The 25,130-nt window shown below is 48.4% G+C and overlaps 1 protein-coding gene across 1 annotated transcript in view; it reads right to left on the bottom strand.

The window, feature by feature from the left end:
• The window catches only part of ATRN (attractin), a 145,704-nt gene extending 135,482 nt beyond the window's left edge, over positions 1-10,222 (bottom strand). Inside the window, 4 exon segments of the mRNA XM_042871122.1 lie at positions 8,722-9,167; positions 9,169-9,198; positions 9,200-9,294; positions 10,195-10,222. Of these exon segments, the coding sequence (XP_042727056.1) occupies positions 8,722-9,167; positions 9,169-9,198; positions 9,200-9,294; positions 10,195-10,222 (599 nt within the window).
• Between the last annotated feature and the right edge of the window lie 14,908 nt (positions 10,223-25,130).

Below are 25,130 nucleotides of genomic sequence, written 5' to 3'. Positions count from 1 at the left end.
AACCACCAACAAAACAAAACAATACAACAACAAAGCAATAACCACAAAAATAAAACAAATAACAAACCACCCAACGTTACCAGCAGTGTCAGAATGGACGTTTCAGAGGGACTGTGCATAGGGAAAGAAGTCTTGTTTTTGACTTTGAACTACTTCAACACCTCCTCAAAATGATTCATACAACAGTAGTTGAACAAGGGCACATTTAAACACCCATTGCCATTCTCAAAATGAAAAACAGCAGCTTGAAAGGATCTCTGCAACCTGCGCTTGTGAGAAGCAGCCACGACTGACCTGCATTGAAGGACCTCCCTGCTATGTGTTTGGATGCTATAAATCAATCAGTTAACAGAAGTGCACTAACAGACTGTCAGGCATGCAAGAAGCAACTATAAATAAAGGCATTTGGAAGCACAGAGTATATCTTGCACAACAAGAAACTTAGCTTCACCTTTTTCTACAGAAAAAGAAAAACCACAAGCAACTGACCTCATCATTACACCCCTTCCTTATCTCAGATAGCAAAAAATAAGGATGACAGCTGTGTAACAACAGCAGATATTGGCGATCCCAAGCACTGAGATGGCTCTAAAATTCACACTACACCCTCTGGCCTGCATTAACAGGTACCAGCCTCGTAAATTAATCATTAAACAGGCTGGTGCACAACTTTGACAGCAAACGTGCTGCACGGTGCTACCGAAAGGCTCTCACAAAGCTGTCTTGGAAAGTTTGTTTTAGAAAATGCAAACACGTTCTTGATCACGGCAAACACTGAAATCCAAAACCTGAGTGCAAAGCGAACCTCGGGCATAGATTTTCTCCAGATAAGGCAATCACACGCAAAGAATCTGGTGACAGCACCATCAGAGCAATGCTGAGAGCTCTGCAGAGCTGTGAAAGGAAGGATAGAACACCGGGTGCACAAAGACACTGAAAAAAGCCCAACACCGAGCACAGCCATACCTTACATCAGCAGCAACTCACCAAAGCAGAACGTGCTGCAGTGCCATTTCTTTGTGGCAATACTAAGGAGGGGAACAACAGCAAGGAGGAAAAAATAACACCACTTTCAAAGTGTATGAATTGGAAGCACGGTTACTCTTTCCTCTTGATAGGACAAGAGGGACAACGGTTTTAAACTGAGACAGCAGAGGTTTAGGTTGGATATTAAGAGGAGCTTTTTCACTCAGAGGTGGTGAAGCACTGGAACAGGTTGCCCAAGGAGGCTGTGGATGCCCCATCCCTGCAGGCATTCAAGGCCAGGCTGGATGTGGCTCTGGGCAGCCTGGGCTGCTGGTTGGTGACCCTGCACACAGCAGGGGGTTGGAGCTGGATGAGCACTGTGCTCCTTCTCAATCCAGGCCATTTTAGGATTCTATGACAATGAAATAATATTAAATCCAGGCTAAATTTTCTGAATGGAAAAAATAGTCCTGGCCTTCTGTATTTAAGTGCATAAAATGAGTTTATAGGAATGCTAATTTGTCTGTGCTGAGCCTCTTATAGCAGACAAGCACAACCTCAGAGGCAGATATAAAATTTTCATGCAATACAAACACGGACTAATAAGAAACTCTTCCAAAGGGTATTTCTCCTACCTTCACCATGCTTCTTACGTATCCTTTCAGAGCAGAGAAGCTAGCAAACAAAAAACTAAGGCTCCTGGAAAATGAGAGACACAGAGAGAATGCAAAGAGCAGAAGTGGGATTGTCATCTCTGTATTTGCACACCCTGCACGGAGCTGAGCAGAGGTGCAAATAATTCTCCCTCTCAGTGGACTGCGTAATGCTCTCCTTACCTACACAGAGCAACAGTGCTGGTCTGTACTTCTGTGACACCCATTAAGATCATGTGAGATGATGGGTGTGGTGCACGCAGCTACAAACCCAGCAGGAGAAAACCATCATCATCGTCACCTTACATGTTGGAAAACCTCAGCTGGCAACTATCGCCCTCACATCAAGTGAATTCTGCTTCTGCATTTTCAGAGAACTGAAAATTCAGACCCTGCTGACACTGCAGTTTTACCCTCTCAGGGCACAACGGGCAGCAGGCACACTGATGAGATGCAGGGCACCCTCAAGTACTTCATCCCATGTGGTCTAGCAGCCAGCTGCCCTTCCTTACCAGGAACATCGCTCAGCCCATCAGCTGCCATTCAAATCCCTCTTAGCACATTCCACATGAGTAAGGCTACAACCAGCCCCAAATTCTTAGTGCATTTCCTTCCAAGCAGTTTTCTAAAAGCCCTCCACTGTTCTGACACACTAAATTTAGCTTATGAGGTTTTACATCAGGACTGCTCAGTGTGCAGCTCAGGTCCCTTCGCCATCCCTTCCCATTTCACAACCAGGATGGGTCCCTTTCCTTCTGAGAATCCCAAGGAATAAAGGTTTTAGAAGTCAGAATCACGCCCGAATCCTGGGCATGCAACACATCCACTGAAATCCTTTTGGCAACCTGTGTCACCATTTGTCCAGAGAGATATCAAATAAACATTTACTTTAAGGAAAGGGAGGAAAGCACATTAGCAGTGATCTCAAATCCAAAGGAGCTCCCTGAGAATCTGCCACAAACGAAGCAAGGGAACAAAAGCAGGAAGCAACAACCATACATCACCAATGCTTGAGCACATCAGTGGCTTCATGACTATTGGATTCAAAGCCATGCACAATAGTAAATGATCGTGTCTGTCCTGTGCTGCATTATTGATTATCAAGTTTTCCACTCTGTTTTCAAGACACCGTGGAGGCTACGTGGGCAGCCTTCAGCATACAGCAATGCAAGAACAAAGTGCTAGAATACTGTGGAATATGTGGCTCTGGGCAGCCTGGTCTGGTGGCTGGAGACCCTGCACACAGCAGGGGGGTTGAAACCAAATGATTATTGTGGTCCTTTTCAACCCAGACCATTCTATGAGTCTATGAATAAAATGGGTGTGCTCCTTCTTCTTTGGGCAAACTTCAGTTTGCAGAGGCTTGTTCCTCCTCTGAAACCACTTTCCTCACCAAATCAAGTAACTCTCAATCCCTCCTTCTGCATTTCTACTGTAGTTTTTCACCGTGGTTTAGTAAGCATGATTTAAGAGCTCCTAAAGAACTGCTTGCAAAGAAAACTTTGAGTGCACAAAGAAAGCAAAGTTCCACCAGATCAAGGAGCCAATTCCAAGTGCTGAGCTTGGAACTTCAAACTGAAAAAGAGAATTCCTTGAAGGAAACTGACTGATTAGGAGAAGAACACCCAAGGGGATCATAAACTAATGCAGAAATGCAGCAGTTTGGTCAGCAGCAACATTATCTCAATAGACAGTGGGTTTTCAGCATGGATCATCATCGATGCAGACGTTACGCACAGTAAGCTCGAGGTTTGAAATGTGCAGAGAAACAAGCCAGGAAGGAGAGATCTGTCACACATCTACGTTAACTGTAAATTGTTTAAGATGGTAACGAACACCCAGTTGGGTTGTGGGTCTATTTTGGAACTGCGACGAAATAAAAAACAGCTTGTGAAATAATGGAAAGAACCCAGAGCAGCGTCAGACAACTTCTGCTAAACTGAGTCAGTTGGCGGGGTGATATTGAGAGAGAAATGGGACAGAAATGCCCCATGTGCTGGGTGCCAAAGAAATCCCCAAAGGAAGGTGGGGGGCAGCGGTGTGCTGCTGGAATTGGGTGGCACAGAGATATGATGCTCTACCTGTGCCTGTCCTGGAGCTCTCAGTGCTCAGCAGTTGGCAAGCAGATACTGCTCCCATTGCTCCTGGGTTGTGCTGTGAGCTGCTTGATGGTTCCAACTACCTGCGCTCCACAGTGACAACATCTGATGTGCACGAAGCAGAGAGGACAGTGGACGCAGAGTGCACTGCATTGCCTTTCTTCCAGCCTGTGTTTTCTGCTGTTACTTCCTTGTTACTTCAGTCAGAAGTGAGCATACTGCAAACATCTAAATCATAGAATGGCCTGGGTTGCAAAGGAGCACAATGATCATCCAGTTCCAACCCCCTGCTGTGTGCAGGGTCACCAACCAGCAGACCAGGCTGCCCAGAGCCACATCCAGCCTGGCCTTGAATGCCTGCAGGGATGGGGCATCCACAGCCTCCTTGGGCAACCTGTTCCAGTGCCTCACCACCCTCTGAGTGAAAAAGCTCCCTCCTAATATCCAACCCAAACCTCCCCTGTCTCAGTTTAAAACCATTCCCCCTTGTCCTATCACTATCCACCCTCATGAACAGCCATTACCCCTCCTGTTTATACGCTCCCTTCAAGTAGTGGAAGGCTGCAATGAGGTCTCCCCAGAACCTTCTCTTCTCCAAGCTGAACAAGCCCAGTTCCCTCAACCTTTCTCAATAGGAGAGGTGCTCCAGCCCTCTGATCATCTGAGTGGCCCTCCTCTGGATTTGTTTCAAGTGATCTGCATCTTGCTTGTAGTGGGGGCTCCAGGCCTGGATGCAGTACTCCAGATGGGGCCTCACAAGAGGCAAAAGAAAACCTGTGCATCATTGCACAACAATGGCCATTCAGCAGAGTATAAATGCACTTAGATATTTTGTCAAAAATACAGCATTATTTCACATAGGAGTCTTTGTTCTCTGACCAACCGTAGTAAAATCTCAGCAACGTGAAAGAGAAAATCATTTTCAAGCACAATGATAAGAGAGAATGGAATTGGGATCAGGAACAAATGCAGCACCCAAATCTAATTTCAGCACTTAAAATGATTTGATTCAAATTGCCAACATCCTCTAATTTATTAAGCTGCTTTCTGACTTTCCTAAGGCTCCGAACTGCATCAGGTAGCTTTGTAAAGAAAGCAGTTCTGCGTACCAGCTTTCGACCAACGTTCCCATTTATTGAACAAGTGAACTGTGACAGTTCTCTGCCAGCCTGCAACTCTCTCAGGTGATGATTTACCCCAAATCTTCTGCAGATAAAATCCCTCTTCTCTGTAATATTCTTTGGCCAAGGAAACTGCCTTACCGCAGACTCCTTCATAACGTTCAATCAGCAGCCCGTAACTGCCTCCATTAAATTAATAAAAAGGCCATTTAAAAGATACGTTCATCTCTGATATTTTCCTTCCCTTGTTCTGTTCCATTGCTAAGCATTGCTTTGCATTTTCCATCTCCCACCCCAAAAATCAAACAAGTTTTACCAGGGAAGGAGAAGAATCCCCTTGCACACAAAACTCAGTTTTCTGGAAGCATTTGCTATCTGATTCTGAACTCAAAATACAAACTGTTCACATTTCCAACTAGAACCATACATCAGATTGCTCAGCAATGGAGTCTTTGGCCCTGGAGGTGTACAGGAACCATGGAGACCTGGCACTGAAGGACGTGGTTATGGCCATGGTGGGGATGGGTTGGGAATTTTAGATGTCTTGTCCAAACTCTGACTCCCAGACTCTGATTCTACAGACACAATTGGCACAGTTACCTTTTCAGAAGGCAAGAACCCTGAATACAACCTCTAGCCAATAAAGCCATTTACAACAGCATCACAGAGCCTGGCTTTTACCTCTTGAACAAGAAAACTTCACAAAGTTTTATGTGAAACCTTTGGGGCTCTGCCTTTGACAAACTGAGGTGACTGCTTCCTCATCCTGAAGAGGGACATCTAATTCCAACCTCATTCTTACACACACCCAAGTGCACCATGAATCATAGAATTGCTCAGGTTGGAAATGACCTCTAAGCTCATCAAGCCCAATCCCAACCCATCCCACCATGCCCATTGACCACATCCCTCAGTGCCACACATCCTCACAGTTCTGGATGGTGACCCCACCACCTCCCTGGGCAGCTGTGCCAATGCCCGTCCACTCTTTTAGAGAAGAAATGTTTCCTAAGATCCAACCTGACCCTCTCCTGGCACAACTAAGGCCATCCCCTCTCATTCTATCACTCTTACCAGAGAGAAGAAGCCGACCCCCACCTCATTCTAACCTCAACAGAGAGTGATGAGGTCTCCCCTGAGCCTCCTCCAGCTACAAACTACCACCAACACAACCACATGCAGGTGAGCTTCTCCCACATCATCTTCCAGAAGTCACAGCACACTGCATATCCTCAGAAAGAACAGAAACACATCCCCAGCACTGCATTGCAAGCGATCTCCCCTGTGCAGGGTTTGAGGAAGAAAGAAAACAGTCCACCCTTGGATTGCTAACCTTATTTCTAACCACGCTGTAACTATTAAGACTTGTTCTCAGTGTGTAGAGAGAGTGTTCATGGGCTGCAGCACGAAGCCACAAGGTTGCAGCTGCTAACATAGGAAGAAGTGAGGGTGAAGCACAGGCTATGTGTCATGACAGCTCTGGCACACAACATAAGCCAGCCAAGACCCCAGATACAGTCATCACAAACATCTAGATAAAGAACAAAGTGATTAACATGCCGAATTTAATTACAATTCACAGTCATGCAGATAAGCATGTGGAATATGCCACGCTTACAAAGTAATTTTCACCTGCCCTCGTACTTCCTATTCCTACCTGCAAATCTTTTAAAGCCAAGCTCTTGGCAACCACAAAAAGTAATTAAAAATGAAAGAAAAGCTGCAATGCCATTTCTGACAGAGGAAAGGGTAAGCTCAATGCACATGAGCAATGGCTGCAAAGCTCTGAGCACTGCTGAGAAACCTTCGCTGGCACTTTTCTCAAGGCTCAAAGTCTAAAAACATGACAAGGAACTTCGTTTCACAAACCAACATGCAAACAGGTAAACGAAGCAGATGGAGAGAAGAACACAGGCTGATATTTTCAGTGGAAGTTTTACACTGGAGCGTGTGTGAAGAAACAACAAGAAGCTTCATCAAAACAGACAAAAGCAGCCTGCAGCTCACGTCTACCAGCTCTTTTGTTACCCAGCAGCACTTCACCGTCGCTCTGCCTCTATTCAGATTTGGTCCCCTTCAACTTACAAATATCCTCAAGTACTTGAGGAAGCTAAGGCATAAGTAGCTATCTCAAAAAGCTCTCTAGATGAGAGGGAAATACTTATCATGATGCTGGCTATAAACATTCAAAAGGAAGCTTTCAGCTTCCAGAGTTTCCTTGGAAAATCCCTTTATGATCATCTGCATCGCACATCCATCCCATGTAAATAAAAATATAAATTAGAAAAAAAAAAAAAGTAATAATTATAGGTATCTTTATGAACCTCGACTTCTCAAGCACACAAAGTGTTTTTCCTTGTGCATGCAGCTGTTCTTTCCCCAGATTTACATTAAGCATCACCAGAGATCGGATGGTGCTTTCCATAGGAGCTCCCCCAGAAGGCAGCGCTGCCCAGGATAACATTTTCATTTCCTTCTTCCCCAAGAATCAACCCTGCTGAGAATTCACCTAACACATGCAGACACACACTGATAAAAGCAGAGCAGGTAACCATCACACAAACGCTTCTGCTGCAAACAGTAAGTGAAGCCAGGGTGCACTCCCAACCTATTTCTGCATGGATTTCCAATCTGGCACACAGTGGGACAGACACAGCCCGATTCAGCATCCCATCACCACCATAAACGGTCTCAACACTGCTGTACCAGCACAGTACAACCCAGAGATCACCCCACAGGCACTCCTCAGCACCATACATGCATGCTGTCTGAAAGCACACAGGGCTGCTTTGCCCAGAACCACTTTTTAGCCTTACATCCCCCCCCAAAAATGCTCCAGCCCAGAGGCAAACCCTGCACACCAGCCCCAGTGCTGTTGGTTCAGCTCTGGCCTCATCCCCAAGTGAACCAATCCATCACTCCCCTGTCCCTCCCCAACAGCCAACACTGCTCTTACCTACCCTAAAAGCTACATCTCCCCATGTCACCCCCCCCCCTCGGCCTTACACCTTCCTGCCCCACTGCAACCTGCTGCTAGCTGGATCCTGCCCCTACTCCTGCCCCTACTCCACCCAACTCCCATACAACCCCAATCCCCCCACCACGTTTCTCCCATCAATCAGCCCAACCTCACTCTCTCTCCAGCCCCTACACAAAGCAAACCCAGTCGCTCCCGATCCACTGCTATCATCTCCCACTTTTCTCCTCCCCATAGCCCTGCACCCACTTCCCACTGCTCCCAGACCCAGCTGGGAACACCCAAGCCTCCAATATCCCCACTCTAACAGCACTACCAACCCTACATCTAACACCCTGGCTGGGGTCTGTCTCTCTTCCCCATTACCCTCATACATTCCACAACCAACCTCAGAGATTCACCACCTCTGTGAACCTCCAGATGGGCTCCTCACACCCCTGCCACCCCATTGTGAGCCCATAGATCGGCTCCTTGCAACTTGAAAGCTGGGTTTTATCCCAGCCCTTACACCCTATCACCCTTCTACAAACCCCCCAGTTCTGATCCCTACGACTACCACACCTGCTTCTTGGGAAAGGGAGCCCCCAAACCCACTTCTCACACCACTCTGGAAGCCTCTAAATATGCTCCCAGCTCCTTGCAAACACACCAACCTGCTCACTGCGCCTTGCAAGACCCACACCCAGCCCTCAGACCTCCTCCTGAGCCCCCAGACAGCCTCCCCTCCCCTCCCCAGCTCCAATATTTGCTCCTCACACCACAACACCTCCCGGTGAGCCCCCACATGGGCTCTTCGTGCCCTACCCCCCCCTCCTCCCCCCCTCACACCCCGTCACTCCTCTGTGAGCCCTCGAACGGCCTCCTCGCACCCCAGCACCCCCCCTCAACCCCTTCCCCGACCTCACCTGAAGCGTCCGCCGCAATGCTGGCACTGATCGCCCACCCAACCGGGCTGACACTCGCACTGCCCGCTGCCCGGTTGGCACCGCCCGCCGTTAGCGCACGGTTTGTCGCATTCTTTCGCCGTTCCCCCATCCTCTTCTTTTTCTTCGGCGGCAGCGGCGGCGGCGGGCCCGAGCCCCGGCACGGCGGGTAACAGCAATAAGAGCAGAGCCAAAAGCAAACGTCTCGGCCTCCCTCCACGCCAGCCCGGGCCCCGCCGCGCCCCGCGCTCCCGCGCCATCTGCCGCCGACGCCGCCGCCGCCGCCGACTGCGGGAGGAGGGGCGGCCGGGGGGCGGCGGGACGACGCGGACCATCCGCCGCCGCGGCACCTCCTCCCCGGGACGGTGGCCGGCGAGTGCGGAGGGAGGGGGAAAGGGGGGGGGGGGGGGGTGTTCCGCCGCTACGGGGGGCCGCGAGGAGGTGGCGGGGACGGGAAAGGGGGGGGCGGGGGGAGGGGGAGCGCGCAGCCGGGAGGCGCCGCCGGGCCGCGGGCGATGACGTCACAGCGCGGCGGGCGCCGTTCCCGCCTCTCACCTCAACTGAGGCGATTGAGGGGCGGGGGGGAGTTGGGCGTCCCGTCATTGGGAGCCGTTTTTCCGATCCCTCGAGGTTGAAGGGGGGAAGAAAAGAAATAAATGTCAAAAGAAAGTTTTAGGTTTAGTGGTGGTGGTGGTGTGTTTTCAGTTTGAAATCAACTCTGGGAAAAGGTTGATAACTGCAGGACGAGGGGAAATGGTTTGAAGTTGAGGGAGGGGAGATTGAGGTTGGATGTGAGGGGGGAAGTTCTTGAGAGAGAGAGAGCGGTGAGGTGCTGGAACAGTTGCCCAGAGAGGCTGTGGTGCCCCATCCATCCCTGGAGGTGTTCAAGGCCAGGTTGGATGGGGCCGTGGGCAGCCTGGTCTGCTATGAAATGTGGAGGTTGGTGTGCAGTCTGCTGCTTCCTGAGCGCTCCTTTGGGGAAGGAATTCCTCCTAATATCCAACCTGACCCTCCCCTGGCACAGCTTGAGGCTGTCGCAGAGAAAGAATCACAGAAACACCGAGGTTGGAAAAGACCTTCAAGGTCATCCAACCATCCACCTCTCACCAATAGCTCTCACTAAACCATGTCCCTCAACACAAAATCCAACCGTTCCTTGAACACCTCCAGGCTCGGTGACTCCACCACCTCCCTGGGCAGCCCGTTCCAGTGCCTGACCACTCTTTTGGAGCAGTAATATTTCCAGCCTAAATCTCCCCTGGCGCAGCTTGAAGCCATTCCGTCCAGTCCTATCACCAGTTACACAAGAGAAGAGGCCGACCCCTAGCTCACTATAACCTCCCTTCAGGTAGTTATAGAGAGCAATAAGGTCTTCCAGAGCCTCCTCTTCTCCACACTGAACAATCCCTGCTCCTTCAGCTGCTCCTCATATGACCTGTGCTCCAGACCCCTCACCAGCTTTGTTGCCCTTGTCACCACTCATCCTAACGCTGTCAGCTGGGAGCAGAAGCTGACCCCACCTCACCCCAGCCTCCTTCAGGCAGTTGTGCACAGCCATGAGGTCTCCCCTGATCCTCCTCCATGCTCAGCCATCCCATCCTCTCAGCCTCTCCTCACAGGATCTGTGCTCCAGATCCTTTACATCTCTGCTGCTCTTCCCTGGACACACTCCAAATGCCTTGCTTATAGTGAGGGGCCCCAAACTGTACGCAGTTTCCTTCACATGCTATGGACTCTCCAGCCTGTGATGGTGGGTGAGCCTCAGGATTTCCTCACACAACCAGGGTGAATGGCAGACCATGGGCTCAGGGTTTGCTCTCTGTAACTACCCGGAGGGAGCTTATAGTGAGCTGGGGGTCAGCCTCTTCTCTTGTGTAACTGGTGATAGGACTGGAGGGAATGGCTTCAAGCTGCACCAGGGGAGATTTAGGCTGGATGTTAGGAAATACTACTTCTCTGAAAGAGTGGTCAGGCACTGGAATGGGCTGCCCAGGGAGGTGGTGGAATCAAATAGTGCCTCGGTTTCACCCAAGTGACATCTCAGTGCTGGGATCATAGAATGGTTTGGGTTGGAAGAGACCCTTAAAGGCCCTCTGGCCCCATTCCCCTGCAGTGAACAGGGATACCCACAGCTCCATCAGCTGCTCAGAGCCCCATCCAGACTGACCCTGGTTGCCTCCAGGGCCAAAAATACTTTTTCCTTAGAAGCAGTCTCATAACTTGGGTAATTAATTTAATTAATTAACCTTGTTTCGATTGCAGAAAGATGACAGCAGCTGAGATTGAATGAAATTTTACTCATATTTTTCCCCGTAAAAAGGGCCAGCGGGATTTAGGCACAGCAATGCAGAGACAGACAGCAAAGTAGACAAAATAGCCAACTCACTGCCTTTAAGTGGTTCGTTTGTATTTACAAATCAAGCTGCCGGCTAACTGAGCTGAGAGAGGCTCTTCAGTGGGAGCTTCAGTGACTTCCAAGTGAGTTACCAGGGATACTGAAAAGACAGGTATTGAGCAGATAGGAAAGAAAACAATCTTAAGACTGGAACGTATGTGTCTTCCTCACAGTCAAGCAACTCTCTAATGAAATTTCTGTTTGCCTTTTTTGCTTTGGGCCTAGGAAAGTGGATAAAATCTTGGCTTCTTTCAAAAAGGCTGTGCTGGGGTTTACTTGATAGACAAGGGAGGAAAAAAAGGTCACATGAGAAATAGACTGCCAAAACGCTCTGGACCATGAAGAGGGGATATTTCTATATACATGTATTTTCCTGGGTTGCAGACAACTGCCAGCATTCCCTGGGGGGGTTCAGGGACCAGCCACTGCCCTGCCACTGCCTAGGGAATTGCCAGCACAAGCCAGCCTGGCTCCAAGATGCACCCACCTTGTGATCCAGCCAGCTTAAGTCAAAGAGTCAAAGAGCTCCCACCGGTGCAAATTTCTCTGGGACGGAGATATTAACTGCTGTGGCCAAGGGTCAGCATCTGCTGTCAAATAAAATCCCCATCCTCTGCCCAGATCTGCCCACCTGTATTTATTGGAGAGAACAATACTTTTACTTTCAGAACACCTGCTTGCCTCTTTCTTACCAAACACGAGAGATGAAAGTAAAAACATTGATTGATGCAATGAGAATAAACTTAGGCAATCTGTTCGCATCCTCAAGATGAATTTCTCTGCATCAAACTTGGAGAAGAGCTTTTGTGCTACATGGCTTGGGCATTTTTTCAACCTGAAATTGTTAGCACAACACAAGATGCCATTTCTCCTTGTATCTCTCCCTACCCTTTTCCTATAGCAACTTGTTCCTTAAAATTGATAAATGAAGAGCAAAAAAGAATCCACTCAGTAACTGACGAATCAGATCTGTGCTGGAGTGAGTTGGTCGGTTGGTTGGTGTTACCAAGCAAACTTCAGCTCTTAAATGAAGGCTTTAGGAGGATCAGCTCAGCTGTACGGGATCATCCGGCACATGAGAGCAGGGTGAAAGTGTTATCACAACATGGCACGCTGATCTGTCAGCTCCTGCAGCATTCATCAGCTGCCAATGGCCAATCTCAAATGCTTCAGAGAAGACTAACATCCGTGAGCGTTGCACAACAGAAGAAATCCTTTCCTGACCTTGTTAGGGATCACACTGTGCCCTGTTGCTATCTGGAATAAAACATTAACTGTGGGAGATCATTATTGTTAAATTAAGTTTAATCTGTCCAATTTTAACATGTGAAGAATGTTCACGAAGTCTTTTTTTTTGTGTGCGTGTGTGTCAAGCAACTTTCCAACACGCAAATACGGGTTGGAAGGGGAGGGGTTTGGTTATCTCAGAAGGCAAGCAAGGCTATTTTTATTCTGGAAAGCAGAAATACTTTGTAATAGACATAGTAGAATGATTAAAACGCCCTTTCCTGGCAGCAGGCTCAGCAAGACAATGGTGTTTTTGCAAACCATGCATAGCAAGAGGATTTATTGAGAGACGGAGGAGTCTCTTGTATCACAGCAAAAAAAAATGTCATCAGGATAACACTTAGGGGGCTGTCACACAACTTGAAAGCAGCAGCTAATTGGTAAGCAAGCGTTTCCTTGGATGTTGATTGCAGACAAGGCTGCAATGGGCAATGTACCACCAGCGCTGAGTTATAAACTGCATTCGTCCCTTTTTCACTCTTGCTGCCAAACTTTTATGACCCTGTACGTTGTCACTATATTTAAATTAAATGCGTATTTACTGTGCACATATTTGCACAGTGTCTGAGTCAAGTTGCTACCCTCTTCACATGCCCAATGACAGGATAGCCAGAGACGCTCGTTAACACATTGGCCTCTGGGATGAAATTATGTCCTCGTTAAGAAGACTTCCACTGATATTAATAGGATCAGACCATCATTGCTGAGGGCTGAGTCAGGGCTGGGCTGGGTGTCTTGGGAGTGTAAACAGCAGAGGTGCCGTCCCTCCGCCTCTTTATCTCTGCAGCTCCAATGGGTCAAGTCACAGCAATACCTGGGGTCAAAAACCACGTGAAGCCACAGCCCCAGCAGCACCTTGTAAATGCATTTTTCCTCCACCAAGGAACTGAACTCCAGAATAACTCTCTTCCCAAGGGCCTGACACCAGCTATTCCCAATTAGCTCCCAACCCAGCATCACCAGTTTTTCTATTCCTCACCCAACCTGACTTTCCCCCCCGCCTTTGCCCATGCTCCCAAATCCTCCCTTCTCTCATTAGACCTTCCAGCTGCCCTCATTAGACCTGGATCACGCCAGTCCAACAGCGTGTCCTTGCTGCCCACCCTAATACCCTCCTTGCATTACAAAGAGCAGGAGAAGGGAAAAGAATATTCATCCATCCATCACCGGGACCATTGCACACCACCACCACCATGGCTGTATGGGAGGTGTGTGAGCTCTGCGCTCAACAGCTGCCATGTGATCTTCCTTCCAAACATCATTAGGGAAATCCTGCCATGGGCATGTTGGGCTCATTGGATGCCCCATCCCTGAAAATATTCAAGGCCAGTTGGATGGGGCCCTGAGCAGCCTGTTCTAGTATTAGATCTGGAGCTTGGTGGCCTTGCCTGTGAGGGGGGGACTGGAGCTTGATGATCCTTGAGGTCCCTTCCAACCCAAGCCATTCTGTGATTCTATGATTCTATGATTCTATGATCCACATATTACAGCACATACAGGCACAAGCTTGGAGATTGCTAGAGTTCTGGTTTACCCCTATTTTTCCTTTCTTTAGATGTGAACGTAGTGACCAAAGTTCTTTAGAGAAAATGCTTAATAAAGGGTGTAATATAGTAAATAAAGTGCTGCAGGGGACAAAGGTCTGATGACTAATGATGAGTAGCTGTAAAATACTTTGTGTGTGCACAGATGCTTTAGATCCTTTTATTTTTGGAATCGGGGGAAACTCATAATAAAATTTCATTGTGGCTGCAGAAATTCAAACAGAGAATGACCGAATATTACAAAGCTGTAGTCAGGCTGTAAGAGGCTGTCAGTGTCCCATCCTCGGAGGCATTCAAGGCCAAGTTGGACAAGGCCCTGGGCAAGCTGATCTGATGGGAGCAGATGATCTTTACAGTCCCTTCCAACTGAAGCCGTTCTACTATTCTATGCTTTCTCTGCCTCACTCAAAAGAACCCACCTTTCATGCTATACAATTCTGTAATGCTATGTGGCCCAGCTCAGTGGAAGGCACTGCGGTAGCCGAGTTACTCGCAGCACATCTGCTCTTGTAGATTTTCTATTCAAACACTGGCCAAACCTGAGCCAGCCTTCCTGATGAGACCGAAATTTAGAAAGCTTTATCGGGATGACGTTCGTCTGCCTTGAGCTGCCTCTGATCAAAAGTGCTCCAGTTTCCAGGTTGTCTTGAAAGAGCTTTATGGAAAGATTTGTCCCATATATCTCTCCTGTGTTAGTGGGAAGATGCGCAGGCTCTGAAAAACAGCATTCGATCGCCTCGAGTTGGGTGGCTGTGAGAACAGAGCGTGTGTTTGGGAGAATGTGGGTGTGCGTGGGCCTGGAACAGAGGTTAGGTCTGGATTTGGGAAGTGGGGGTCCCAGGACAGAGCCATCATCTCTGTGAAGCCACTGCTATGAAATCTCTGCGTATTTTGGGATGACTTTGAGTTTCATAGCAAAACTCAGAGCGTTGCAAGAAAAGAGGGAAAATTAAGAAAATAATAATTCAAAGCGAGTCACTTGCACTTCTTGGGAAGAGAATCATTTCGAGAAGCCATTTCTTACAGATATATTTGGAAAACTACCCCAGAAGTGTAAATTTACTGAAACCCACTCTATTTAAAAAGAAATGTGTTGTTTGTAAGCAGTCCTTCTGCCCAGTGTAGCCACCCCATCCAGACTGCTCTTTGCAAAGAGTGCTCTGAATACAGCGGCCTTTTTCTGCAAGAACAGAGCAAAGTCCCGAGTGTGGGAAGTGACTAAAAGACCATTGACCAACAATACCGAATCAGATGCAGTCTGGGGATGCTATAAAAACAGCTCTGTCTGCTCTCCTTGCAAAAGGGAGAGAATGGAGACGTGCATTCAGAGGCAGCCCGGTACAATGTGGCACGTTCAGCTGGGGGCTGAAAGGAGAAGAGCCGCCGTGATTCTTCAGTGCGTTCTGGGCAGGAACAAAGGGAGGCAAGGCAGTTTTGTGCGTTGGAAGCAAAACCCCGACAAAACAGTGAAGACAGGCTGGGCTGCGATGCGTTTCTGCAGTCTGAGCTGGAGGCACTGGGGTTGTGGCAGCAGCTGGTGCCTGTGGGGGCTTGCTAAAGGCTTGCTGACGCCACCCTGGCTGCTGATGGGAGCTCCTGGACTCCAGGCTGTGCCCAGTGCCTATGGGCCTGACTCTTGGCACTGTCTCTGTCCCCTTGCACCTCCCTGCAGGGATTTATGGGCATGGATAGAATCCCCCTGAGCCTCCCCTGCACCATGCTGGGCAGCCCCAACTCTCTCAACCTCTTGCCACAGGAACACTGCACTTCCTTCAGCATAACCAAGGCCGTATGTTGGGTACTCCCCATATGTCCTGACTTCTCTGGGGGGCCCAGAACCTGACCTTGCCCTAATTTTTCTCTGAGTGAAATTATGCTGCTTTACACTGATTTAATCATGGGCTGGGCATTGTGTTTGCAGAATCATAGAATCATTAACGTTGGAGAAGACAATCAAGGTCATCTGGTCCAACTGTAAGAGGAGAGTGGTGAGGTGCTGGAACAGCTGCCCAGAGAGGCTGTGGATGCCCCGTCCATCCCTGGAGGTGTTCAAGGCCAGGTTGGATGGGGCCCTGGGCAGCCTGGGCTGCTATGAAATGTGGAGGTTGGTGGCCCTGCCTGTGGTAGGGGGTTGGAGCTTCATGATCCTTGAGGTCCCTTCCAACCCTGGCCATTCTGTGATTCTATGATTTTGTGTTGTCCAACCACCTCAATCTTGTTTGGTTTCACCAGAAGTTCCTCTGGTTTACACAAAGCTCATTAATTTACATTTCACCCAAATGTTTCCATGTGTAATTAAGAGCTTGAATGGTCAGACTTCCGTGGGAGTGCCTGCATATGTGGTTGAACTTGTGCCTGCAGTTTAACAAGAGTGAAACCTCCTCATGCCCTGATGAAACAGCAGACAGTGAACTTGGTTCCAGGTTGCATCAACTTGTTCTACTTCCTCCTATTGCGACGAGACAAACCAGTATGCAGCCAATGATTTTAAATCCAGGTTTGAAACCAGTTCTCCCAATGCCTCTTGCACCCCAGCGCAAAAATAGTTGTGCAAAGCATAATTGGTTTAACAAAGCCCAAGTTAATGACAGTGTGGAAGCGAGTGTTGTATTAGAAGCAGTGTGAACATCACCGGGGAGTAAAAAGATACGTAGGGGTGTGCACAATTATATACAGAGCACGCACAGTGTTTGGGGATGTGTTTGTCTTGTGCAAACCTGAGATTGGAAGGCATCACCAGGTGCAACCCCTCCCAGCCCTCAAAACCTCGGAGCAGCGCTCGGGGCTTGAAAATAAATAGTTGGTCACCAACTTTGGCCACTAAAGCAAGATTAATATTTTCACGTTACTTAACTCCAGCACAGCCACCAATACCTACATATTACAGGGCTTAACAGAGGATTAAAGCAATTTTATGAGTGAGAGAAACTTGGAAGGAGGAATGCTCGCTCTGCACTTGTTTCAGTCAGTGTTGCTCCTTCAAGAGCAGTGTGAGCAGGGTGTGGGGTTTGTGGGCAGATGGGCTCTGCATAGAGGATTGAGTCCTTGCAAAATCTGGAGGAGAGGGGTTGTGGTGGAAGAGAAAGGGAAGGCGAGAAGAACAAGGAATGGATGTGACTCCAGTACAGTGTATGAATGATAGGCTCCAGGAACTGGAGGCAAGGAGGGACTGTGGCTGTGTGCCTCAATCCGGGAGCACTGTAGGAGTGTGCTGTGCTCCCACCCACCTGCACCCCATGGGTCTCACATCTCTGTGTCCCCGGGGGCGCTGGAACAGCTCAATGCTGTGGCACAATTCGAGGGCACTGTGCTGCAAAGTGTGCCCTGAGCAGCTGTTTGAGGAAGCAGAGCATTTGGCTCAAGAAGAATATTGCTGTATAATCCCTCGGGCTTCTTGGGAGGAAACAGTGTCTCATTATAAGCCAAAAAGAGCTGGGAGTTGGGTTTGCTTCTTTTTTTTTCTTTCCTTTTTTTTCAATTTAACATTATTAAAATGTAAAATCTGTTGTGACTCATCCAAGGAAAGGCTCTGCTGCTTTTCTTCAGCTGCTTTGAGCATCGTTACCGTGTGTGTCCAGCCTGAACAGAGGCAGCAGGAAGGGGAGAGGGGCAGGGGAAGAGGAAAAACCCAACCTTGTTCAGCACGTTCTGCATACGGAGGTTAGTGTGGGAAGAGTGGAAATGCTTCGTGCAGTGACTAAAAAGCATCTACTCCGTGTGCACACAAAGGTGGCTGCAGCAGAAAATGCGGGTGGAAAGGGAGCTCTCCAGCAACGAGATGCTCCCAAGAGGTGTCTTTAGAGCTGTACTGTGTGTTTTAGAAACAACCCCGGATAGAGGCTTTATCTGCAGATCCGTGAGTCAGCTGGTGCTCGGTGCTGGGAGATAAATACGCTATTTAAGTACATACAATAATACCCACCTCGAAGGAACAGCTTTGAGACACAGACGATCGATATGACCGGCACGTTTGCTTGCTTCATGCAGAGATCAGCGTGAAGGAGTTGTTGTGGTTAAGCCTGGAACCGTCGGGGAGAGCCAAGAAAATGCATTCCTTGGCTGAACCGTGTTCCAGCAATGAGTGGGCGGTGATGGCCTTTGCAAAGTCATGAACGCTGTCCTTGCTCCAACCAAGAAGTGCTGCATCTGCTCCACATTATTGGATATTTTTTCAATACTGCTGCCTCTTGCTCAAAGGCTGGGACTCATCTCTCGTGTCTCGTGAGATATTGACAGCACAGATGTCTCCATTTGAGTCCCAGAAGTTTTCTCTGTGGTCAGTAGAGAACTGTAGGCAGTTCACAGAATCACAGTTCAGCAGGGGATTTCCAAGAGGTCTGTCTATGTGCGGTTGCAAAGGCTGTCTGAGCAATCCGTACAGACACAGCTTTGCACAGCAGATACCTTCAGCTGCCCACGAGGATCTCACTTGCGTTTAACTACAAACTAAAGCACGGCAGTGTTGCTCCCCTATCAGAATTTCTTGATCCTCAATGAGGATGATCTATTACATCTTCCCCATAACACAGTCTGAGCTCCAGTACTCCTGATTCAGATGCTCAGCAATACCTTGGGCTGCTTGTGATGTGTCCTCTTTGCTTGAGGACAGTACTCTCAGCAGTTTTCAAAGCTGAAAATTCTTTTTTGCCTGGATTTTGATTCAGAATGAGGTCACCAGATCCCTTACCAGCACTACTTCCCTGAAGACATTCAGATCAGGCTGGATGGGGCCCTGAGCACCTGGTGGAGCTGTGGGTGTCCCTGTTCATTGCAAGGGAGTTGGACCAGATGACCTTTAAGGGTCCCTTCCAATTCCATGACTCTATTTTATGATTCTATGCTTAAGCAGTTGGACCAGATGGGTCCCTTCTAACCTCAGCTTTAGGGATTCTGGGATAAAGAAGTCAGCTCATGAGAGCTTGGAGACAACAGAACGTGATGGAATGATGTCTGGAAAGCCTAGAGCTGCCCTAGCAGCATGCTGTGGGGTGATCTCTCAAGCCAGAAGCCCTCCATTGAGCTCCAGACCTACACAGTGAATCTTAAAATCTACCACTCGCCCATATGCTTGTGACCATAAGCTTGGAACTGGCCTGAACCCTATATAGAAGGGTATCCCACCAGAAGCTGACAGCTGACTCGTTTTGAGTTGAACCACATCACTTTCACTGACTAATGGTCATGTGTTTTCGTTGAAACACTATTGAGTCACATCTGGTAACGAGAACGAGGACATTGCATCCTGCCATTAGCTTTAAAAGAGATCAATGCACTTCTAGTGGCAATGGATTGGTGACAAGAGTATTGAACTTTTCTGTTGTCGAGCACAGTGTAGGCATACAGCTGGTGGCCAAAATGGTCCTGTGCTCCCTTCACAGAGGACACCATATGTGCTGAATTTCTGTGGTGTACAAACTTCAGTAAGGAATGTCCTTCTAAGCAATAGTGAGAATTAAGGCAAAAGCAGACAAAAAAAAAAATACCAAACTCTGGGGGTTGCAAAGGATGCAGCTCATTGGAGAAAGGAATTAAAATGGAAAAGAAGGAGCTGTTGTTTGGTACGGGCCTCAGCCTGCGAGGCAGGGCGAGGATGGAATCACGAGGACGATGTGTATGAGGGATGAGGTGGAAAATGACCCCAGCAGTGATGGTTTGTGGAAAAGTCCCAGTGTGCTGTTGGAGAGGTGCCATAAATAACCCTGCCCCTCGGGCCAGCACACGGCCCTTCGGCTCGCACAGAAATCTCATGATCATGGAAAGGGGCTCTTTTTCACAGCCGGGCACATGAATTATTTTGATGATTTTTTTCCACTTTCGCTTTGCTCAGGAGCTAACGACCTGCTTTGGGGCAAACGGAACAAAGAGCTGAATGGGTTTCACTGGGAGCTGCGGGTGGGAACAGGGGGTTGGGAGCGGGGATGATTGCGCTGGAGTGATTTCAGCGACACACAACAAGCACCCGGCCATAATTAAGTGCTGAAAAATAACAACCCACCATTAAGCGTCAGTATCAGAGTCCCAGCGGTGCTCGTATAGCAGTCTCAATAATGGTGTCAAAGGAGGATATTCTCTGGGGATTGATGAGCAGTGAGAGCACGAAAGCTCCCCACCAGAAGGTTATCTCCAGGAAATGTCTGCGAGCTCGATGGTTATTACTTAAATAAACAGTGAATGCCACTGTTGAATATAAATTTTTTTACACTGCCTTATAAAAATGTCAGGATAGAGGTGAAGGGGAAGTGTATCACTGTAGATATCCAGATGCCAAGCCTTTTTCCACATCCTTTGCCGTAGCTTTAACACCCAAACCCTTCAATTTGCACACAGACACCATGCCATGATCAATGAGTGTCTAGCATCTGCACGGGAGAGTGGATATTTCTGCAAGAGCTGCTCTGTCACTTATGTATTCTTCCCATTTCTATACACTTTTTTACAGCTTCTTCTTCCGTGTGAGCAAACAGACCACGATGGACTCCTGGCTGATGGGTAGAGAAGTCCAGAAAGCTGCTGGGGGACACACAGTCCATGAGTTGGGACTGCTGATGTTTGCTTCCGCCTGGTACCCATGGTAAAGGCATAAGGATTAAACAGGCTTTGGAAGGGGAGCTCGTTTTGGTTTTGGGATGGGCATTTCTTTGAACACAAAGTCTTTGGGGTGAGAAGCTATCAGCAGTCAGTCTTTGTTCGCAGAGAAAAGGATGGAGAACCCATTGGGATGACCAGTGATGTCATCCCAGTTGATTAAACTTAAATTGAAATGAGTGACATTTGGAGGAGCAGGAGAATGTTTCTTAGAGCATGATCAAGAAAATGAGGCTTCAGTACCAGCCGGGTGAAGAAGCCTCTGGAGCAACATTACTGGAAGCTGACATCCACTTGTTGGGAAGGCTCTAAGTTTGAGGGCTGGAGAAGCTCTCAGCAGTGCCTGTGGTTTTCTTCACTGCTTCACAAAGCAGTGCTGGAGAAGAGAATCAGTTTCTAACACGTGAGTCTTGAGATCCTCCACCCAGACCCCATGGATTTATTGCCTTCAGCCCTTGTACACAGGCTGGCATAGTTCCCCAGGTGCAGTTGAGGGCATGGTCACCCACTGCAGAGTGGCAGAATAGGGACCAAGAACGTGGCCAGGAAACTTTAGGACTTCAAATGTGGCTTTTGAGCTCAGTGACTTTCTTCAGTTCCCAGCTGGATCTATTCTTGTGGCTCCCACTCTCTGCACACTGATTGCCTGCTCCGGCTGTTGCAAGGCAGAAAGGCAATATATCTGCCTATAACAGCTGAATTGGCCTGAGCTTCACAAAGCTAATCAGCCATGAAAATGCCCCTCCTTGCCATCCTGGAAGAATTGACTTTAATGATGAGAGACATTCTCTTTCCAGGCTGGTCAAAAGGGTAGGAGGCCTTCTGGGGAGATTGCAGCTTGTCCTTGAGAGCATCCAAGAGAGGCCTTGCTTTCTTTTAACCCTCTCCTTTCCTGTAGTCAGGAATTGCCAGAGCTGAACTGCTGCACTAACACTTGTGCACTTGCTTTATAATTCCTCCTATCAGAGATCTTCTTTCAGCACTGAACTGCTGGTGACTCCATCCTCTTCCCCATCTCCTGCACCCACACTGCTCCTGGCACCCTTGGCCCTGAGGGTTGGGTGCAGTGGTCTTTTCCAACCTTAATGATTCTATGATTCCACAGTGTTACTTTTGTTTGGCTGAAGAAAACTAATGGGAACACTGCAGGTTTCTGGGATGTTTGACCCATTTATAGCACAGCTGAAGAGTCTTCTCCATGGAGGAGAACCACCAAGTGGTTGCCACTGTGGTGTCCCAAGGAAATTCAGTGCAGTAGCTCGTGATGGAGACCCTCATAGAGGAAATAGCACCTATGGACTGCATAGCTGCACAGAAGCAATGGGCATCCTTGCTGGAATCATAGAATCATAGAATTACAGAACCATTAAGGTTGGAAAAGAGCACTAAGACCAGCCAGTCCAACCATTGACCCATCACTGCCATGCCCACCAAACCACATCCCTCCTTCTTAGTGCCTAGGAACAAATGTTGACAGGTATTTCTAATCACTTCTGGTTCGAAAGCTGCTGGTGGTAGATGTTACCAGGGGATGTCCTGATAAAGCAACACCAACGCCCTATTGCTGGATCTGCCCTATTGCTGGAAATACTTCTGACCACTGCAGCAGCCCCATGTTCTGGCACTGCTAAAAGGGCACAATTCATGGCTCCTGCCCTTCCATCCATGTCATACAACCGTGCAGCACGCAGGTGTGGATTTCTCTCTCTCGTGGACAGTGCTGTCACTTGTGCCTGTGTTTAGATCAATGATGCCAGCAGAACCCTGCACTGCAAGCATCTCAGACACGTTGCCATTTTCCCTCATTATTCTCTGTATCACCCTGCAGTAAAAGTCTTTCTTCTTGCTGTCTCTCTCCAAGCACTGCTTCTCCTAAATAGCCCAATCTCAGCCCAGGAGGCACTGAGATTTCATAGAAACGATGGTGTTTCATCCTACCTCCCTGCTCCTTCTGGAGAGCTCATAGTTAAGACTGAGCTAGAAAGAATAACAGAGGAGTCAAGGGCTGAGGCTGTGCCGTGGTGATAAAATCCCCGTTAGTGAGGTGGCCAAAAATTGTTTACCATGAGAATGATGGCACAGTGACACAGACTGCCCAGAGAAGCTGTGGATGCCCCATCCCTGGAGGTGCTCAAGGCTGGGTTGGATGGGGCTTTGAGCAATTTGGAGTGGTGGGAGGCGTCCCTGACCGTGGGATTTGGGAATGGCTGGGCTTTAAGGATTCCTCCAACCCAAACCACTCTGTGATTCCATGAACTGATTTTGCAGCAACATGCAGGGCAATGACCAGTGAAGAAGGTCTCTCCTGTTGGGAGGTCACAAAGGGGCTGGTCAGGCTTGCTGCACATTTTGAGTTGCTGCAGTCAGCTGTGACATTCCAGCCTGGATCAGAGATGGCTGAAAGTTTTAGACCAGCAGTCACATCTTTCTGGTGTCTCTCCTGCAGACCTAAATCAAATAAATCTCATGAACATTGAGATAAATATGCACATCTCATGTAGCTATAAGAACAAGAAAGGAAGGATTGACAAGCAAGCTGTGCTGAAGTATAAATCCTTCTGCTGCTGCTCCTTTTTCCTCCACATTCTTTAGGTACAACAATTAACGCAGTAATGGGAGAAAAACAGTGAACTCAGCACAATCTAAAGACAAATCTTTCCAATTCCTCTGCAAGTTCTGCCTAGAGCTAGCAGGGTCATGAATTTATGGCACATCTGAACTCGCCGAGTTTGCACAGAGAGTTGTGGTCTGTTTTGCCTCAGTGCTGTTCTTCAGGCTGGAAATCAGTCACCCTTTACTGTGGGTCAGGAGAGAATATTCCCAATATAAATGGATTTATATTACGCAGAGATGAATCCCGGAGGACTCGCCAGCAGAACAAGCCTCTGTCCAAGCAGTTCATCCCACACCTTGCACGGAATGGGAAGGGAGGGGTTCGGTCTCCACCATCGAATCCTTCCAACATTAACAGGAAAGGAGACAATTACTCACCACGACAGCTCTGCAATCTGTGGAGGCCATGAAACTCATTGCACAAAGCTAGTGGTCGCTTCATGGAAGTGGTGCTCAGCGCTGCATTGCCACTGTGGATTCTGGTCCCTTCTTGGCCCTGATGAGTTCCTGCACTGATTTATTTAAGCTCATGTCGGGTTGCTCAAGAGCTATGTCTGTAAGCCAAGCCCATCTCTCCCCTGCCTCATTTTTTATGGCAAGACCATCCATCCTGCAGTGACGGTATCTCTTTATCATGGAGCAACGTTGCCTGGAGCATGTCACCACCTTATTTTTCATTCACGGGTCATCTGGTTTTGTTTATCGTTCGCTAAGAGGAAAGCATGTGTTCCACCATTTAGGTTAATTAATAGATGATGTCGCTCTTTAGGGTGCGAGACTGGAAAAGCACATCAGGATGAGAAGCATCGGTCAGATGGGTACACAGCAACATGTGCTCATAAATCTTGCATCCCCGGGTCTGTCTGCCTGCAGAGCGGTGTTCTCAGCTCTACAGGGCTTTAGCAGTTCAACCAAGGAAAGAAAAGCCTGCATTTATCCCCAGTTCCCCATGTGAACCCATGTGCTGGCAGAAAGTCAGCGCTGGGAAGTAGCAGAGAGCTGTACATCTTTCTGCTCCAAATGGCATCTTTTCCATGTCTGGGCAGTCCTAACACTTGTTTCTTAAAGGATACAATCAAAGCTCTGCCTTCCTCTTCCCAGGAAACCCAGCTCTGCTGCAGACTTGGAATTTTGGCAGCGTGTTCATCCGCTGGGCTCAGCAGGCTGTCTGTAATCTCCATGCTTCCCTTCCTTTTTCTGTCTGGATATCAGGAAACATTTCTTCTCCAAAGGAGTGATCAGGCACTGGCACAGTTGCCCATGGAAGCAGTGGGGTCACCATCCCAGGAGGTGTTCCAGAGCCATGGAGATGTGGCACTGATGGGCATGGTGGGATGGGGTTGGACTTGGGGAGCTTAGAGCTCTTTTCCAACCTTAATAATAGAATCATGGAATCGCCAAGGTTGGAAAAGACCTTGAAGACCATCCACGCCTATCACCAATGTTGCTCACTAAACCACATCCCCACGTACAACATCTAAACCTGGTTCTGTGATTCTATGCTTCACACCATTGCTTTGGTACTTTCCTGCGTACCATCAGCTGTTGGACCGCAGGGCAATGGAAAACACAGAAGAGACCCTAAAGGGAAAGTCCTGTTCAACCAGGCAGGAAATGACAATGTTTTCTAGAGAGATTTTGAGGAACCTTCACTTTGGAGGGACATTTGTTTGAGCTTTGGGAGGAGCTACTTGCTTTAATGAAAATGCTTAATAAATTCTAACAGCCATGTGCAGCAGTGGCTGCAGCTGGAAGTTTATGGGAGCACCCTATGAGAGCCCCAAACTGGGAGCACTGGCACATGAGGCCAAGCACAACCTGGTCCACTCAATTGCACATCACCAGGGTGTCCAGCAGGATTTCTGTCCTGCTGCATTGACTGGCAGAGACACATTGGGAAGAGCACTGCCAGGTGAAGCCAACTGTTCCTTGAGGCTCTTGGGCTCCACAAGCAATTAAAAAGCTTG

This window comes from Lagopus leucura, unplaced genomic scaffold (assembly GCF_019238085.1).
Source record: "Lagopus leucura isolate 7727_CA_CO unplaced genomic scaffold, USGS_WTPT01 Super-Scaffold_100004, whole genome shotgun sequence".
NCBI classification, from domain to species: domain Eukaryota; kingdom Metazoa; phylum Chordata; class Aves; order Galliformes; family Phasianidae; genus Lagopus; species Lagopus leucura.
The sequence above is the reverse complement of the archived record's forward strand: the minus strand, read 5'-3'. Positions and strand labels throughout refer to the sequence as shown.